The 18,864-nt window shown below is 44.8% G+C and overlaps 1 protein-coding gene across 1 annotated transcript in view; it reads left to right on the top strand.

Moving 5' to 3' along the window:
* The window catches only part of LOC126335705 (uncharacterized), a 43,330-nt gene extending 30,587 nt beyond the window's left edge, over positions 1–12,743 (top strand). Inside the window, exons 4-5 of the mRNA XM_049999162.1 lie at positions 7,710–8,214; positions 12,592–12,743. Coding sequence (XP_049855119.1) covers positions 7,710–8,214; positions 12,592–12,743 — 657 coding nt within the window. The remainder of the gene's footprint in view (positions 1–7,709; positions 8,215–12,591) is intronic.
* Positions 12,744–18,864: the final 6,121 nt, after the last annotated feature.

Genomic DNA, 18,864 nt, shown 5'->3' with positions numbered 1-18,864 from the left:
GCAAATCATGGATTGTGGGAAAGCCGGAACAGAAGTGAATCCAAGTATCTGGGTTGTGGCACTACAGAATAACGTTGAAAATTAGGTGGGGTGGTAAAGTAAGGAATAAGGAGTTTTCCCGTGGGATCGTTGAACCAGAGGACATATATAAAACGCTAAGAAGAAGACATCAGGGAGTAACTTTCATGGTACTAAAGAGAGCTGTTGGAATACATCCACCAAACACATCCAACAAACAATCGAGGATATAGGATGGCAGTGCTGCTCTGAGGTGAAGACTCAGAAAAATTAATGTGGCTTAATCAGTGGTGATTTTTTAAAAGGTCAACCTACTACATAATAGTTATTTTAGACTAGTACTTGTATTATTTGTGTTGTAATAAACTATTACACATTACGACCCTCTTCAACTGTCGGCGGTCTCTGTCATTCAACAGATGAGGTCGGCCTGTGTGCTTTTGTGCTGTACGTGTTCGTTTATATTTCCACTTCACTATCGGAAATGGTAGAACTAGGCACGTTTAGGAATGTGGAAATGCCGCGCACAGACGTATGACACCTGACCACGTTCGAACTCCTTCACGATGTCTAATGACTACTGAGGTTGTTGATGTGGATAGCCTGGCAGTGGGAAGCAGCACAATGTGCCTAATATAAAAAACTTATGTTTTTTTGGGTGTCCGGATACTTTTGATCACATACTGTATATTACCTTTTAACTGTCTTTGGTAGTATTTTAAAAGTCTTAGACACATTCTTTCCCACTTTAGTAATGGCCCTCATAACATTGACATTGAGTGCCCGTAAATTACACACACACACACACACACACACACACACACACACACACACGGCCGGCCGAAGTGGACGAGCGGTTCTAGGCGCTGCAGTCTGGAGCCGCGCGACCGCTACGGTCGCAGGTTCGAATCCTGCCACTTGAATGGATGTGTGTGATGTCCTTAGTTAGGTTTAACTAATTCTAAGTACTAGGGGACTGATGACCTCAGAAGTTACGTCCCATAGTGCTCAGAGCCATTTGACCATTTTTGAACACACACACACACACACACACAAACAAACAAACAAACAAAAACACGACAAATTGGCTTGATGAAGACTTTGATTGCAGATCTCTGCATTTTTTCTGGTCAAAAAAACTGTCTCTATCTAAATCACCTGTTGTTATTCTGCAGTACCTGCCATTCAATGATTTCTTCCCCCGTAGATAGAGGGAGTCACTTTGTGCCACGTCAAAAGAACGTGGTAATGAGCTAAAATATGATACGCCAAAGAAATAACATCTGTAGCTCTGTCCTGGGGAATTCCCGTGCAGCGAATACGTCGCTTTGGACAGATCCTTTCGGTAATATTTCTTGACAGTCTGTCGTAACCTCACAAGAGATTTCCGTTTTGCCCTTATAAGCTTCATAATGATATTTGTGCCTGCACGTTTTTCGGCGATGTTGAATCCAGGTATTCCTCCTGATTACTTTATTCCTTTGTCTCAGGAGTCGTGACGATACACCCAGCGTTTGTCAGTGGGGACTGGGCAGCTAAGAAATAATCGTGATTGGCCTGAGACAGCTGCAACATTTCCTCTGCTGCCTCGATTCGGCGGAAACGGAAATCTAACTCCCCGACCCCTTGGTTAGACGGGCTTATTGAATGGCTGCCTCCTATGGCGGTTCACTGAGGGCCACGACCATGTTCAGAATTTCTCTTAAGACTGAAAAATGACACACGGCTGAATTTCACTTTGCCCATTGTCACTTCTCTTGGAGTACGCTGGTCTTCGAGCACCATGGCCTCAGTTTCTTTTGCAGTTCCCGCGTCTGCACAGAAAGATGGGTTACCACTCCGTTCTTCGTCACTCGTACTTGTTGGATTATATTGGAAGCCTCTTCACCACCTGACCATTGAGTCAAAAAAATGGTTCAAATGGTTCTGAACACTATAGGACCTAGCTTCTGAGGTCATCAGTCCCCTAGAACTTAGAACTACTTAAACGTAACTAACCCAAGGACATCACACACATCCGTGTCCGAGGCAGCATTCGAACCTGCAATCGTAGCGATCGTGCGGTTCCAGACTGCAGTGCCTAGAACCGCTCGGCCACCCCGGCCGGCCATTCAGTCATGTGATGTACTTTTGGTATACATACATACTAACTCGGTACGGATGTTTCCAACGTTATTATCCTTTAAATGGAGAAACGGAATTATTCTGGCTCCTCTAACAATGAAGTTACGTAGTCTGGCGCGGGAACTTCAATATGTACGTGAAAATATGTGCATGCCCAAATATTAAGAAATTAAGTAAACAAAATTATTTCTTCGGCGTTATAATAAGGACTTTATGACTACCTCCTCGTACTCGATCCTTTTTGAATTTTGGTACAGTGTATAGCAGCATGGAAAACTGTAACGTTCCTTATTAAGAGGGCTTAAACTCCCCCCTCAGCAGCTTCTATAAATTATAATGAACAATATCAGCCAGACTGAACTTACAGAATCTAAATCTTACTGTCCATGTCAAGGGTAGCGTACTCCTAGCACAACTGTGAAACTGCTGTCGAGCTGTTTCCTGCACATAAGACTGTGTTCATATGACCATCTTTAGCAAGAGATTTCCCCATTTAACCTAAATCGCAGGTTGTTTCCCTGTGTTCCGCATATGTTTAATCCATGTAAACACCTATACATAGATTTTGTACATCTTTTGCTAGCTGTTTCAATAACTAGTGTGCTAGTAGCAGCATTTAAATACGGATACTTGGTGTAGATATAGCATGGTGTTCAAGTGTTGCCTGCCTGTGCTCCCACCATATCTATATATACTTTATTCACATTCACTTCCTCTCACTCCCTTGTTCAAGTTTTCTTAATGCATTACTGAGTTCTTTGGTAGTAGGTGGCATTTTTCCATATCTTTATACGTTAGCAGATGGTAAAATATAAAATTAATTGTCTTGTGGAAAGTATGTGGTTCATACAGAGCCGTAACTGCATTATGGCAGGCGGTATGCTTTCCTTGGACGCCGAAACCATGGGGGGGGGGGGGGGGGGAGAGGGCGAGAGTTTTAGTGACGGGTGAAAGAAATGGGGAAAGGCAAAGGAAAATGGTAACAGGAAAGACGAAGTAGGAGGGGAAGGAACAAGAAGAAGAAGAAGTAGGAACTGAATTGGAGAGAGAACACTAAGGTGGGAAATCTTTCAAATATTCAGAGGTTTTTAAAGCAGTCGCTGCAGGGTCGAAAATGACGGTGGAAGACTCTGGTATCCGGAATCACCGTTGCTCTGCCATTAACGCTACCAAAGAGGGCGCTGGGGCAAAGAGTGTTCCATGGCAACTTCTTGACCTGGGGATAAGAAAATGCCCGTAACAGGCTAAACACTTGGCAATGATCATATGCATGAGGACGCAAAAGGCAGGCATTAAAGACAATATCTGGTCATGTTATATCAATAAACGAATAAAGAGCCTAAACCATATGAGATGCTGTAATCTCAAAGTTGAAATCTGTCAAGTTACCCTCGCTCACAGGCGACCAAAAGTTCGTTTCGTGTGTAGTGCCGTGGTTTGCTTGGTAAAGCCCTCAGGGTGGTTGCACACTTCCCTCACCACCAAGCCCCACTGTCAATGCTTGGGAAGGGGGAAGAGGGAGAATGTTTGAAAAAGCCATACATAGATTGCAATGCAGTGACCCTGCATACAGCTTCGTTTCATGTTTCATATTTCTCAATAAAATAGTTCACAAACGAAACAAATGTCCAATATTATTTAATTATTTTGACGCACTGAAGACATAATATTATTCTTCATCTGGTACAACTGTCAGCATACGAGCAGATGCTGACAACTTCACAAATTTTCGCACTCAGGTTGCCACGTATTCGTGACTTATTTACTTTCCTAATCGAAAAAAGATCTTTGGCGCGCCTATTTTGATCGATATATTGCAGGAATTCTGCAACCTCATTCTAGAGACTTGGCAACGCTACCTGAGGAAAACAATCCAGACATCCAGGGCGCTTTTAACCTAAAGGGATTCACCTTTACAACAGGAATTGCACTGCACGTCAGTCAGTTCCATCTGCACATGCTCAGTTGCGCTTTCAGCTCAAATGACAAACGGTCTCGAAGACATCTCGGAAGCAGATGTAAGACTGACAGTGTCTTAGACACGCATAGAAAACCATCCCTATAATTCATTCATGGGCGTTCTTCAGACCTTGAATTTTCATTATCGCCAGTGAGCTTTGCGAATTGGACTGTGTTTCTGTCAGCGTTTTTCCCGTCCACGGTGCGACATTCTTTTTAAATGCATTCCCTTAAAATCAGAAATAAATGGTTTCTCGCGCATTGCAACGACTTACTGTCGGCTATGAAGTCCACTTAAAATCCATTCTGGATGTTCTAACTTCGCTCCTGCAGTCCTTTATCCTTCAAATATTCAGCAGTATTTGATTTCATAAGAAAACGTCGTTCCAGGCTTAGCCCTTGACGTAACCAAAATACTTTGCAGTAATATACGAGGGTACGTCAAATGAAAACCTTAAATTTGTAATAACAAATCGAAATTTCGGTCCGTTATCCTGTATGTTGGTAAGCGTGCTACAAACAGCGTGCAGAATGGCCTGCGGGTGGCAGCATAGTGCAGATGCACACATACCATCGCAGTATCAGTATAAAGATGTCCGCCCCACTTGCGACTTGCACGAGGGAAGAACAGCGTTCAGTTATTCGGTTTTTGAGTAGTGAAGGTGTGAAACCTATTGAAATTCATCGACGAATGAAGGTTCCGTAGGGTGATGCATATTTGCTAGAAGATTATCCATAACTTCCGGATATCGAAGTATATCAGTAAGTATACTAAGTTAACTGATTGAGCCGGCCGCGGTGGCCGCGCGGTTCTAGGTCCTTCGGTCTGGAACCGCGCGACCGCTACCGTCGCAGGTTCGAATCCTGCCTCGCGCATGGACGCGTGTGGTGTCGTTACGTTAGTTAGGTTTAAGTAGTTCTAAGTTCTTGGCGACTGATGACCTCAGATGTTAAGTCCCATAGCGCTCAGAGCCATTTTTAACTGACTGACGCTGGCAACTAGGATCGCACGAACAGAAACGACGTGTAGCACTGCACGCCGATCTACACCGCTAGACGGGTAACGGGCAGCTGATTTAGGGTGACCCTGTAGGCGGGTGGCAGCGTTCTTCCAGCAAAGGCCACTTCCCCCACCAAAAGCGCTGCTCGCTCTTGAGTTTACAGTAGAGATGGGCAAACTCGCCAATCCTTGGAAACTAGTTCACTGCTGATCGTTGTTTTTTGGGAACCGTTCATTTTTACTCGTTCACCGTTCGTTTGTGCTTGGTATATGGTTCTTATGAAAAACTGAAAACTAGTAGTGTGGGTGACTGAAGGATCGAGGGCACCAAGAGGGGGCACTTGCCTGCCCCCCTGGAGTATAGAGTTTTTATTCATTACAGAATTCTTACACACTTTTCGAAGTAATGTCTGTGATTCTGCAGAACCTCTCGTTTAGCCAACTGTAGCCTTGTCTGGCTGATCGCTGGGAAATAATATAAGGTGGCACACGGAAAACCGGCCCCGAGTAAAGACTGCTCGCCAATTACAGACGATGTGTTGCCCGTTGCGAGCACATACAACAAACATTTAATAACTAGGCAGTGAAGAAATAACAAGGTAATGCAAGCAACAATTGCGAAACAATCAATGACGATGTGTAGAGAGCTGAATAAGAGAACATGAAAATCTCACGCGACGCCCATGGGCTCATGCAGTCTTGTAAACCTGTTGGTGGCTGTTTTCCAACTTAATAGACCCCAAGTTCTTGTATAAAATTCTTCGTTTCGACTTCCAATACATAACTATGCTACGTTGTAAACAATAATCGTTTACAGCCTATATATACTTCACGTTGTCTCTGAGTTCGTGGGCGAAGTAGGGACTTTATGGAAGCATAAAATCAAATGTGGTTTTCTCATACTTGGGTCACACGCTTAGTAAAAATTAGGTTTTTATGTAGCATTATTAAAGTTAATGCAGCAATAATAATAATAATAATAATTAATTTCGCAGTAATTATGTTTTTGGTTTTGACGCTCCTTCGGAACAAATGTTTTTCAGATAATAAGTAAATACGATTTTATGGCAATCTATGTTTTTTTCAAATGAAGAGGCATCGCTTTTCCTACTGAGCCAAAATGACCCAAAACACACTTCTTCTTTTTTTTTTCAAAGAAACCAAGCTAGCAGGTAATGCAAATTGGAAACAACCAAACTTAAAAATAATTAGAACCTTCCTAAATGTAATGTTTTGTATATGAAAGATACACGAAAATCGTTTTATATGAATTTTCTTACACTAAAAATTAAGCAAATTATTGAAAGTTAGCTGCTAAATCAACTCGATGAAACCATAAAATATATGAATAACAAACAAAAACCTTGCCTTGTTATAAGGATGTCTTCTGCTGTTCATCGATATAATGAAGTGAGCTGATATGCGCTTTCGTTGCCTGAAAAGACGTACCTATTACATACAACGTAATTTTTATGTAATCTTACGTAACTATAAAATACTATTTGATTAACGGTCGTGGACGGTGAATAACTAGAACCAATTGCAAGAAAAGTTTAGAACCCATGTAAAATAGGGGAGCGCAGTGAACGAAACGAACAAGTGGGTACTGAACTAACTAGGAGCAGTCGGCAGTGGAACTGAGACAGGTGGTCATGCGAAGAATGACGGGTGCGGCCGAGGCAGAGCGAGACTGAGACGAGCACGCGACCGAGGCTGGAACGAGAACTGCCGAAGTGACCGCAGCGACCGAAGTGAACTAGTGAACTATGAACCGATCGTTCCTCGTTCCTGGGAACTATAAGTAGACCGCCGCGACCGAAGTGAACTATGAACCGATCTTCCTCGTTCGCAGGAACTATAAGTAGACCGCCGCGACCGAAGTGAACTATAGACCGATCTTCCTCGTTCGCAGGAACTGTAAGTAGACCGCCGCGACCGATCGTTCCTTCGTTCGTCAGTCCATTCGTCTCAATACGCGACCGAGGCTGGAACGAGAACTGACGAAGTGACCGCCGCGACCGAAGTAAACTAGTGAACTATGAACCGATTGTTCCTCGTTCCTGGGAACTATAAGTAGACCGCCGCGACCGAAGTGAACTATGAACCGATCTTTCTCGTTCACAGGAACTATAAGTAGACCGCCGCGACCGAAGTGAATTATGGACCGATCTTCCTCGTTCGCAGGAACTGTAAGTAGACCGCCGCGACCGATCGTTCCTTCGTTCGTCAGTCCATTCGTCTCAGTACGCGACCGAGGCTGGCACGAGAACTGACGAAGTGACCGCCGCGACCGAAGTGAACTAGTGAACTATGAACCGATCGTTCCTCGTTCCTGGGAACTATAAGTAGACCGCCGCGACCGAAGTGAACTATGAACCGATCTTCCTCGTTCGCAGGAACTATAAGTAGACCGCCGCGACCGAAGTGAATTATGGACCGATCTTCCTCGTTCGCAGGAACTGTAAGTAGACCGCCGCGGCCGATCGTTCCTTCGTTCGTCAGTCCATTCGTTCATCTTGGTGAACCGCTCCTTTGCACCCTTTCGTTCGCGAACTAACCATCTCTAGTTTACAGTCAGACTATAAAGTTGGGTGACATTTGTTGTCAGCTGTGGTCGGTGGCCGGTCGCTGCGGGTGCGGGCGCTGGCAGCTGTCAGCTGCGACGCTGGAGCTGCTGCTGTGGCTGCCCGGCCTGCTGGGGGCGGCGTCGCGGGCGGCCGGCGTGCAGACGCCGGTGCGGGGGCCCGCGTGCCGCGCCGCCACCGCCGCCGGCCTGTGCGGGGCGCTGCTGCGGGTCTCCCAGGCCGTGCTGTCCGCGGCGCGCGCGCCCTCCTCAGTCCGCCAGGGTCCCCGCTCCCCGGACTCCGACCCGAGCTCGTCTGGGACGCGCAAGACTGGTTGGCTGTCCGCCGAGGAGGCGGGCCCCAGTAACACCGTGGAGCTGCCAGCCAATCCGGAAGCTCAGGACCGTGGAGTCACCGCCAATGAAACGAGAATTCAGGAAGACAGTCCGAAGGGCGAGCACAGTGGCCGAGCGGCCGACAGTGGCACGCAGGGGGCCAAACTGTCGCCAGAACTCGAGGCTGTGTTTGTTGTTGGGAACACTGAGCCCTGTACAGGAGGGTCCAAGTCGGAAACGCCTCTCGAGTGTCCGGCAGAGAAAAGTGACCGAAAATCCTCCCTTAATAATATTCCAAAGTTCTTACAAGTCGTAAGTGCGTTCCTTACGAAACGCGGTAAGGCGAATGACGGTAGTGGGACACGGCTTCATAAAGATATCTGACTGTCCTGCAGTGCTCCGTTTAGTGCCGGTCAGGATTCAGCCTGATATTCCCAAGTCCTGAATTTATTTACTTATTCATATCGGCAACGTTGGTACATCAGGGCTCCTCTTGCATCTAACAAGACATGTTATGTATTTTACTGTCTGTTCACGTGTCACAAGTAAACTGCATTACAAAAAAGTGAAGCATACAAAAGGGAAGAGGAAACCAAGTCAAACATAACGAGTTGAGAGCTTATATGAAGTTAGTGGAGTGATTAGAGAGAAAACGTTAGAAGCGTGGCACCGGAGGATTCGAAGGTCCTGATGGTTTTACTGGACAAATTCAACTTAATCATTTATTAAGGGAAATAAAAAATAATCTTTACAAATCGGTGTATGAGCAAGTTCACGCTGGCTAATCACAAAAGTTAGATACAGAAATATATTTATTACATCTGGCAGTAAGAAAACAAATCTTTAATCATATAACGATAATAGAATTTATGAATTTAATCCCTCATGTGCATTATGTTAAAACTAACAACATACTCAGCCACACACGTGTTAACAAAACACAGTGATACACAAAAGGTGATAAACTGAGTGATAATGGCCTCTTGCATCTAACAAGACATTTTATGTATTTTCCTGTCTGTTCACGTGTCACAGATAAACTGCATTACAAAAAAGTGAAGCATACAAAAGGGAAGAGGAAACCAAGTGAAACGGAACGAATTGAGAGCTTACGTGATGTTAGTGGAGTGACTAGAAAGAAAACGTTAGAAGCGTGGCAGTGGGGCATTGGAGGTTGCTGGTGGTTTATCTGGACAAATTTAACTTAATCATTTATTAATGGAAATCAAAAATAACCTTTACAAATCGGTGTATGAGCAAATTAAGGCTACCTGATCACAATAGTTAGATATATAATTATATTTATTACATTTGCTGTAAGAAAACAAATCTTTAATCTTGTAACGGTATCGTAATGTATGAATTTAATCCCTCATGTGCATTATGTTAAAACTAACAACATACTCAGGTACACACGTGTTAACAAAACACAGTGATACACAAAAGGTTATAAACTGAGTGATAATGGCCAATATGAAAGGCCAGCCGCGGTGGTCAACCGGTTCTAGGCGCTTCAGTCCGGAACCGCGCGTCTGCCACGGTCGCAGCTTCGAATCCTGCCTCGGGCGTGGATGTGTGTGATGTCCTTAGGTTGGTTAGGTTTAAGTAGTTCAATGTTCTACAGGACTGATGACCACAGATTCTAAGTGCCATAGTGCCCAGAGCCAATATGAAAACTCAAATATTAAGAGAAATATTTCACAGCATCTCGCGACAAACGCAGGTGATCTCGTCACATGACAGTAGTTATACCATGCTGATTCACTCATACAATTTCACGAAGAGGGTTCGAGTGGTAACCATAAGTCGTGCTCACACCATTAGGTACCGTCCTCGATATCGGTCTCTTTCCAAAATGTTTGGGTCCCAAAAATGTGTTCCACGTTCCATCCAGATGCGAATCCATCGCGAATCACCCTCTAGACTAAATTGGGACTCGTATGGGAAAACAACTGTGCCCTACTGTTCGACAGTCCAGGTGGAATGTTGATGACACCACTCTAGGCGCTCCCTTCTGTCAAGACACGTCAGAGGTAGACAGACAGCACGTCTTCGACAATAAAGGCCACTCTGCTGAAGCCTTCTGCTCACCGTATGCCTCGATACATCATGTTCAGTGGATGCTGCTAGCTCATATGCAAGTTGCTGTGCGGTACTAAGCCGGTACTGTCGTGCTCTTCCAGCCAAATTATGGTCCCCTCTCCTTCAGTAACACGTGGTCGGCCCTGCCCTGGAATCCTGGACACAGTTCCGGTCTCTATAATCTGTTTCCGTATCCGAGAAATAACAGAGTAGTTCACACTAATCCATAAGGCAAAATCAGTTACCGACTGGCCTGCTTCCTTTCTTTCCTTGGCTCCCACCGCAGTGAGTCTGGCAAGCATCTTCTGTGTGCCATACAGCACCGTCTGTGACTGTACACAGTGACTGTGGCTGTGGGACTACACGGTAAACACTACCTCGTATTATAGGCGCCCTGACGGCATCGTTGGCATGGTTGCCAGTTTACCGGAATGCCCTCTTCCGTGCAGAACACGATTCTACCGACATCTAGTTGACAATTTGTATGGTTATTTTGTGAGTTATACACAGGACTGGGAAGGTGCGGTTTGTTGCTTAAATTTTGAACACCAGCCTATTTCAGTTCACTTGGAAAACATGGAAATTCTTTCATACTTTAGAGCAGCTCGCGCATTAAACATTACAGATTCACGGAAAACTCTACTGAAGAAGATGCATGACATGTACACAGTTAATTTGAGACAGATTAAAATCTTTACACCTCAGTAAAGGATGACAGTTCTTTGTAGCATTTAAGCAGATGGTTACAGATATAAATACACTAGATCCTATACTTAAGACTAATTTTAACAAACAGGGGGGACGAGAACTAAACTAGAACAGTCCCCTGCTTCATACGAGAGACCAGCGAAGTAATATACGTAGTTAACAAGACACTAACTGGATTGCGGTAGGCATCCTAACGCACTCCACGAATAACAGACAAGACGACTAAACCCCCAACAAACACAACGCTGTATGAAGCATACTGACCGACAGGAGAACGTAGCTCTCACACGTAGTCGACGTCAGCAGCCACAGTGAGGACCATGCTAATGTCCTCGAATCGCAGTACTCAAGACACACACACGGCAGCGAGAATATGGCAAACCGACAGCTCACACCCGTCGCTTGATATCCACAGCGTCCAGCCGAGACCCGAACTCGGTAGATGGCACCCAGGTAATGACAGGCCAACAACCTGTCACTACTTCCCGTTACTCCACAACATCCATGCGACCTCGGTTCTCCGTGAATGATACCGAGAAGAAGCAGACAAACAAACGCCTGCACTCAATGCACACAGCTCAGGACTACCCTGCGGGTTCAGTGGTCGCGGCCCCGAATATCCTGGGTGCTGCCAATGAGATGAAGTTGGCTTCAAGCTAGTACAACAAATGTTTTATCGGGGACAAATCGGAGTATGTAACTGGCCGCAGGATTACCTCAACACCACTCATTCAACTCGTAGAGACACGTGTCAAATGTGGACGAGCATTGTCCTCTGGAAAACTGACACCACGGGTCTGACACATAGAAGATACCACGTAAGGATGCAGACGATCCGCTCTACCGTCAGATTCCCCCAGTCATCTGATGCCTACTCACATCATGACCTCAGGAGCAACATCGCTGTGCCATTCTAAAGCGTTCGAATGATGGGATGTCTCCAGGTCGCCGCTAAACTCGCCGACGATAGTGATGCCGGGTAGTTCAGAACAGTATTTCACTGCCAATACAGTGGAATGCGATTTACACAGTGAACCATCGATATTTTCTGCAGGACAAAAATGTGTGGTAGTTATTTAGTTCAGTGGCCTGATGACTATGGTAAAGACCATTGGTGGCTATCACCTAAACTTTCTTCTGGAAACACAATTTCATCTGCGCTCCGGTGCGTTATTTATGTTGTCGCGGCGCTTATCATATTCTGTTATTTTAGTAATTGTATTACCTAGTGGTGGAAACAGAGAGAAAGCAAAGATGCAGCTACATCAGTCAGTCAACTCTGGGCTATCGACTATCTCATTATGAGATCACACACTATCGACTATTGATTATGAGATTACACAGTATCTGATGCCTGTACATCCGCAAATGTGAAGACTATTGTTTGTGCGTGTTCGTGTTTCTTATACTCTGCGATGTCTATCTAGTGCGTTAATTTGCCAGATCTTTTATGTTACGTGTGCGATGAGTTTACGACTAAGTCTTAAAGACATCCCATTCCACCGATCGTTTAAGTGGCATACAAGCTGTATAGTGAATCAAAGGCAGATGACGGTAAGTGTCAGTCACTACGGAATTGTTCCTCACGTTGTTCCTGCTATTTAATAGTCGGGTTGCGTGGAACCGACGCATCTAGACCGTTTGCTTTACACCAGTTGCGGAGTGAACCTAGAGACCACATTACAGAGTGCTACTGTTGTTTAGCGAAAGAAAAATAAATCTCAATTATCAAAATACAAAAGCTTTTTATCCAAAGTTGGAGACTGTGATTCTTTCTGTTAGAATTCTGTTTCTCTCCCAGTTCCAAAACCACCAACGGACTCGGCACTGGAAGATGAAACAGACGATGGTAGTGACAAACCAACAGATCACGAAGACCATGAAGATAATGAGTACGCGGGACGCCATCTGCAGCACGACTACAGCCACAGCCATTGTCACGGACAGAACTGAACGAGTTTTTTAGTGATCTAAATCATTCAAAGAGGCAAGCAGAATAACTTGGATCTCGTCTTCGAAAAGAACGTGTTACAACCGAACACCAGTGAGATGCCCTGCTAAACCCGGAGGACAGGACAAGTAGTAGGAATTGTGGAAGGGGGCCAGAATGAGCGGCTGTCAATCACACTCCAAACAAAAACTTTATTTTGTTGTCCAAACATTACAACTCAACTTGTAAGCTAAGCTTGATTATCGACAGAAAACGTCTTTAACTCTAAAACGACTGAAGGCCCATGAATTAAATACAACTCATATTGAAACGTAAGGCTCTAGGCTTTAACCTTAATCAATATATAAGGTCGAGCGATGTAAGACTTGACTAGTCAAATAGATTAAGTTTTTTTTTTAAAGCGGATAAAGGCTGATAAATTTAAAACAACATAACTACAATAACGTTTTAATAGGCAGGAGTCACAAGCTTTATGACCAATAAGAAACCTTACTCCAAAACGGCTGAAAGCCTTTGTTAAAGAAAAAACTGCAACCAATTTTCCATGGCAAAAGACCCAAAGCATTTAACCGTAAATAGTGTTTCAAGCCCAAGTGATGTACGACTTGATAAGTAGGAATCCTGAGTTTCAAAGGGATAAGTAAGAACCTTAAAACGCGGATGAGGGCCCATGCTATAAAGCCGGCCGGAGTGGCCGTGCGGCTCTAGGCGCTGCAGTCTGGAACCGACCGACCACTACGGTCGCAGGTTCGAATCCTGCCTCGGGCATGGATATGTGTGATGTCCTTAGGTTAGTTAGGTTTAAATAGTTCTACGTTCTAGGGGACTGATGACCTCAGATGTTAAGTCGCATATTGTTCAGAGCCATTTTTGAACCATGCATTAAAAGAAAACAATACAACTACAATAAATTTTCAACAGGCCGAAATCTCACAGCTTTATCTTCCACAAGGTAATATTTTATAGTAGGATCCTTAAAACTCAAGGCAGCTGAAGGCCAATGCTTTAAAACAATACAATAAATTTTCAACAGGCACAAGGCCCAAGCTTTATTTTCAGACAATGTAAGACTTTCTCAGTTTAGAATAACTTTCTTTCAGAACGGCTGTAGGCGTTTGATTTTAAAAACACAATTACAAGCATACTAATTTCAGCCATCGGCTATGAGCCATTACAAATACATAATTAAACGTCAACAGAAAGGCAGTATAGGCAACGGCGTTCAGAATTTTCCAGGGGCCTCGGTCTGCCCTTGAAATGTTAACGTTTGCTTAGGTGAGACAAGAAGTCGGCCCAACTATACTTGATCCGCAAGCAACACAAGAAAAAGACACTCAGCCACCCATCGACCAGACGACTTGCTAACCACTGACCAATATACGAGAATTACAAAACCAAAACGTAACAGACATAGCCGCGCACAACCAAAAATACAGTAAACTGTCAAAAACTACACACCATGTTGGACAGCGACAACAGGTGAGGAAAGGACACTGCCTGAATTTACGTCAGCGACCTGGGCAGGTAACCGGAACACTGATGGCCACAAGGCAGAAAATTCCGCTGGTGCACTTGAATTGCCCGGCCGACTGCTCCGCGTGGAGAACTGGTTGCTGATCCGCTCCGACCGACCGAGTAACTGTCAGTAGCCGGCCGCGGTGGTCTCGCGGTTCTAGGCGCGCAGTCCGGAACTGCGCGACTGCTACGGTCGCAGGTTCGAATCCTGCCTCGGGCATGGATGTGTGTGATGTCCTTAGGTTAGTTAGGTTTAACTAGTTCTAAGTTCTAGGGGACTGATGACCACAGCAGTTGAGTCCCATAGTGCTCAGAGCCATTTGAACTGCCAGTATGGCGACAACATTTAAAACAAGTTGTCACTGGAAATGACACCAACTACACGCACAGTTGACAAACACTTGCATGAAGACTTGAACAATATTCAGCAGTCGCTGTCTAATCACGAAGACAAATCGGGTGTCGATATACACACACAGGCAACCTATAAGCGATCGACTAGCCAATTCACGTCGTCCAATAGGACGACCGACTGGCGATCCAGGAAGACCGTCCCAGGCTCAAGTGATGCGTGGAGGCAACGGTCGGGCGAGCCATGGACATCCAGGCCTCACTGGTACTCCGACCCTACTTAACTAGTGCTGCGTCCCAACTCCACGATTGGCACGGTCCGAACTGCGCTCATGGCACGTTCCAAACGACTCCACGTCAGATGACAACCAGGAAGTAATAGCAGTGCAGCAAAGATAACAAAAAATGGCTCTGAGCACTATGGGACTTAACATCTGAGGTCATCAGTCCCCTAGACTTAGAACTATTTAAACCTAACTAACCTAAAGGACATCACACACATCCATGCCCGAGGCAGGATTCGAACCTGCGACCGTAGCGGTCGCATGGTTGAAGACCAAGGTGCCTAGAACCGCTCGGCCACTCCAGCCGGCCCAAAGATAACACGTGAGGGCTTTATCGATAGGCGCTGCTGCTGCCGCTGATGGGCAGACAAAGCAGGAAGTCAGTAACAACAGAAATTGAAACTAACATAAAGAGGTGGCAACACGAGAAAAAACTGGATGTGAAATACGAGATGGCACGAGCGTGAGCCACGCACAGCTGAACTAGTATTACATTTCGTAAAGGACAACTTGGTCTTTCCACTTTCTTCACAATGGTAGAGAGTTTGGTATATTGTAATGACATAAATTGGCTGCTTACAAAATTTGGGATAATTCGATATCCAGAAGAATGGCGCCTCATTATAGATTTCACAAAGAATCGTCTCAAAGCTGTTCTGTACCATAACGGGAACGAGAAACCTTCGATACCATTGACCCATTCCGTTCAGTTAAAGGAATACTACGAGAATATGAGGGCATTCATGAAATAACCCCCTGTTCGAAATCTGTAACGATCTCACCGTCCTGGGACTTCTTCTAGGAATGCAGACTGTTTCTTGTCTCTGGGAGAGTAGGGCATGGAAAGACCCTACGCAGTCGAATAGTAGCCTTAGAGAAATTTTCAATTCTGGTGAAAAAAAAAGGTATCGCTTGAGCCCCTAGTTGACAAAGACAGTGGACTGTTACCACCACTTCATCTGAAATTGGGCATTATGAAGAATTTTGTGAAAGCAGAGGACAAAGATGGCCTGGGTTTTCCGTTTTTACTATTGATGCTACAATTTATTGGGAAACGTGATGTCTGACAATTACAGGGAACTGACGAACGGGAACTCACTGAACTCATGCTACACTGTTACAAGGCTATGGAGGGCGACATGTCTCTGAAATTAAATTTCCTTCACTCCAGTTTGGATTTCTTCCCACCTAGTCTTAGACGTGTGAGTGACAAATGTGATCAGCGATTTCACCAAGATATCACTGTAATGCATAGCCGATATAATATAAGGGAAGACGGCCACCAGACCTTTTGGTGGATTACTGTCGCAACTCCTACAAAAAGTTTCACCATCCACCCTATAGCGGGAAGTTTCCAGGAAAGATATCTAACATGTATGTAAGTTTCAAGCTTTATTCAGCCATCTCGAACTATTTCCATTTCATTTTATATTCTGTGATGTAAACAATAGATTATGTTACATGATCTGTATATTAATCAACCATAGATTAGTTCTGTATTGTCACTGAATAGTTACCAAGTTTCTCGAAAGTGGTGTGCATGGCTCATCTTTTCTAGAAGTATTGGCCCGTGACGGATATTTGTCATTTAATTTTTACAATCACCGTGTGTGACTTAGTAAGGAACACATACTTTCATCTCGCAGATAGACACCAAGTGGAAATTTGTTCCTCTGTTTTATCAGTAAACCTCGTTTGTTGGTCTGGAAACCACTCAAAACGCAGCCGATTATCTTTTTTGTTGTTCCTTGTCCTCATGTCGGTTTCCTAGTACGGCTGCTGCAAGGTTTCGACTAATACGATGGTCGTTCAGTAAGTAATGCTGCACATTTTTTTCTGAGAACATAGTTATTGATAGGAGTCCGAATTTGGTGACAATATACATCCACTAGTCTTGTTAAGGTCCTACTTTTCTACTTAGTCTCCATCACGCTGTGGAAGAGCATGTATTCCCCGCGTGTAAAATCTCTTGTCCTGTAGGCGTTGCCATGTTTTCACTGCAGTACTGACACTCTCGTCATCCTCAAAGTGTGTTCCCTGTAGAGAATCTCTAACCGGTCCAAAAAGTTGGAAGTTCGAGGTGTCAGGTCTGTACTATAGGATGGATGATGCGATGATGTGCAACCCAATTTGTCGATGTGCTCCTGAGTTCTCAGACTTGTGCGTGGGCGTGCATTATCGTGTTGGAGCGAGATTTCTGCTGGGTTCTTGTCCGATCGGGCACGTCGGAAACGGTTCATGAGTTTATTCGAGTATTCACGTATGCCTTCGAATTGATGGTGGACCCTCTTGGCATCACGTCCACCAGAACGACGCCATCAAAATCCCAGAAGACTGCCATCGTGACATTTCCGGCAGAAGGTGTTGTTTTGAATGTCTTCTTTTGTGGTGAATGCCACTCCATGGACATTCTTTTAGTTTCTTGCGCAAAGTGGTGCCCCCAACTTTCGTCCCCCGTAACGATCCGTTACTGAAAAGCCTCTTCGTCGGTTTCAAAATGCTCCAAGAATTCTGATGAGACGGCCTTTCATTGAATCTTGTTGTCATCTATGAGCTACAGTGGAAACTATCGTGATCACCTCTTTGAATATCCGAGAGTATCATTGCTGACGTGCTTCCAGTGCTGATCGAAAACTGTAAAGCCAATTCTTCCAGTCGGCACGAATAATGTCATCCGCATGATTCAGCATGTCTAGACCAAGTGGCTGTGACAGGACGTCCCAAGAGTGGCTGATCATGGAGTTCTGTTTCTGCATATCTTGAGACTGTAGCTTTCTTTACCCATCGCCAAACTGTACTCATATCAACTGCAGCATTTCCTTACACTGCACACAAACGTTTATGGATGTTCTCCAAGGTTTCTTTCTCTGTACATACGAATAAATATGTAGACGCCATTTTGACGCTGTACGACAGCTGTGCCCCCTGCCAGAACGGTTAGAAACTTAACAGGCGCACAGAACAAACATCAAATGTGAAGCACCAACAAGGACGTTTGTCTATATATAGTAGTTTGGGTTGACACTGCATGTTGCAGGGAGTCCATTAGCCGGCTTCTGTGGCCGAGCGGTTCTAGGCGCTTCAGTGCGGAACCGCGCTGCTGCTTCGATCGCAGGTTCGAATCCTGCTTCAGGCATGGATGTGTAATGTCCTTAGGTTGGTTATGTTTAAGTAGTTCTAAGTCTAGGGGACCTATGACCTCAGATGCTAAGACCCTTACTGCATAGAGCCATTTTAGGAGTCCATTACCTGTTCTCGGATAGATCGCACAGGTGCGAAGTTACGATATGCTTGATGCACAATACGGCGATCCCCCCTTGCGATGGTCAGACGTTGCCTTCGAACCTTGACGCCTCACTTTTCCAAGGACTCCAGCATCTATCCAGATTGAACATTAAATGCCCCACAAATGTCAATATTGCGTGATTCGACCAGCTAGCCAAGTGGATGCCCCCTTTCAAACTTTCTCAAATGCTGATAACGCTGTGAAACAAGTCGGGGGCAGCTCCCTGTCCCTTACAGTGATCACTCAGTGATAGATTCTGATCACGCCTGTAACACAACCTGCCAGGCCAGATAACAGCACTAAACACGAGCAACACTTGCGCATTCTGGTGGCCGCTCTACCTGTGACACAGAATTGTAACTCTAATCTTTTTCGTACCGGTCAGTGGTGTGTACGTGTATGAACTTACATTGAAATCAGACTATGCCTGCTTGGTGCTTCACTTTTTAGTCAGGAAGTGTATTTTAAATATGCTCAGATTTGGTACAGGATACAATATTCTTCTTCTGCTTTCGTGTAACCCATTTGTAGGGTATTATGAATCAACTATGGCTACTCTTCATTGTAATAGATTTTCTTAGCTTCCAAATTTCCTTCAGCCTTTTAGAGTAATGTTCGTTTTCTTCTTGAGTCACCTTCGTTTAGTTGCTTTCTTTCTCTCCTGAAATTCTGCGTTTTGAACTGCCT

Source organism: Schistocerca gregaria, chromosome 2 (assembly GCF_023897955.1).
Source record: "Schistocerca gregaria isolate iqSchGreg1 chromosome 2, iqSchGreg1.2, whole genome shotgun sequence".
Classification (NCBI taxonomy): Eukaryota; Metazoa; Arthropoda; class Insecta; order Orthoptera; family Acrididae; genus Schistocerca; species Schistocerca gregaria.
Note: the sequence above shows the minus strand (reverse complement) of the source record. Positions and strands in the feature narration are given on the sequence as shown.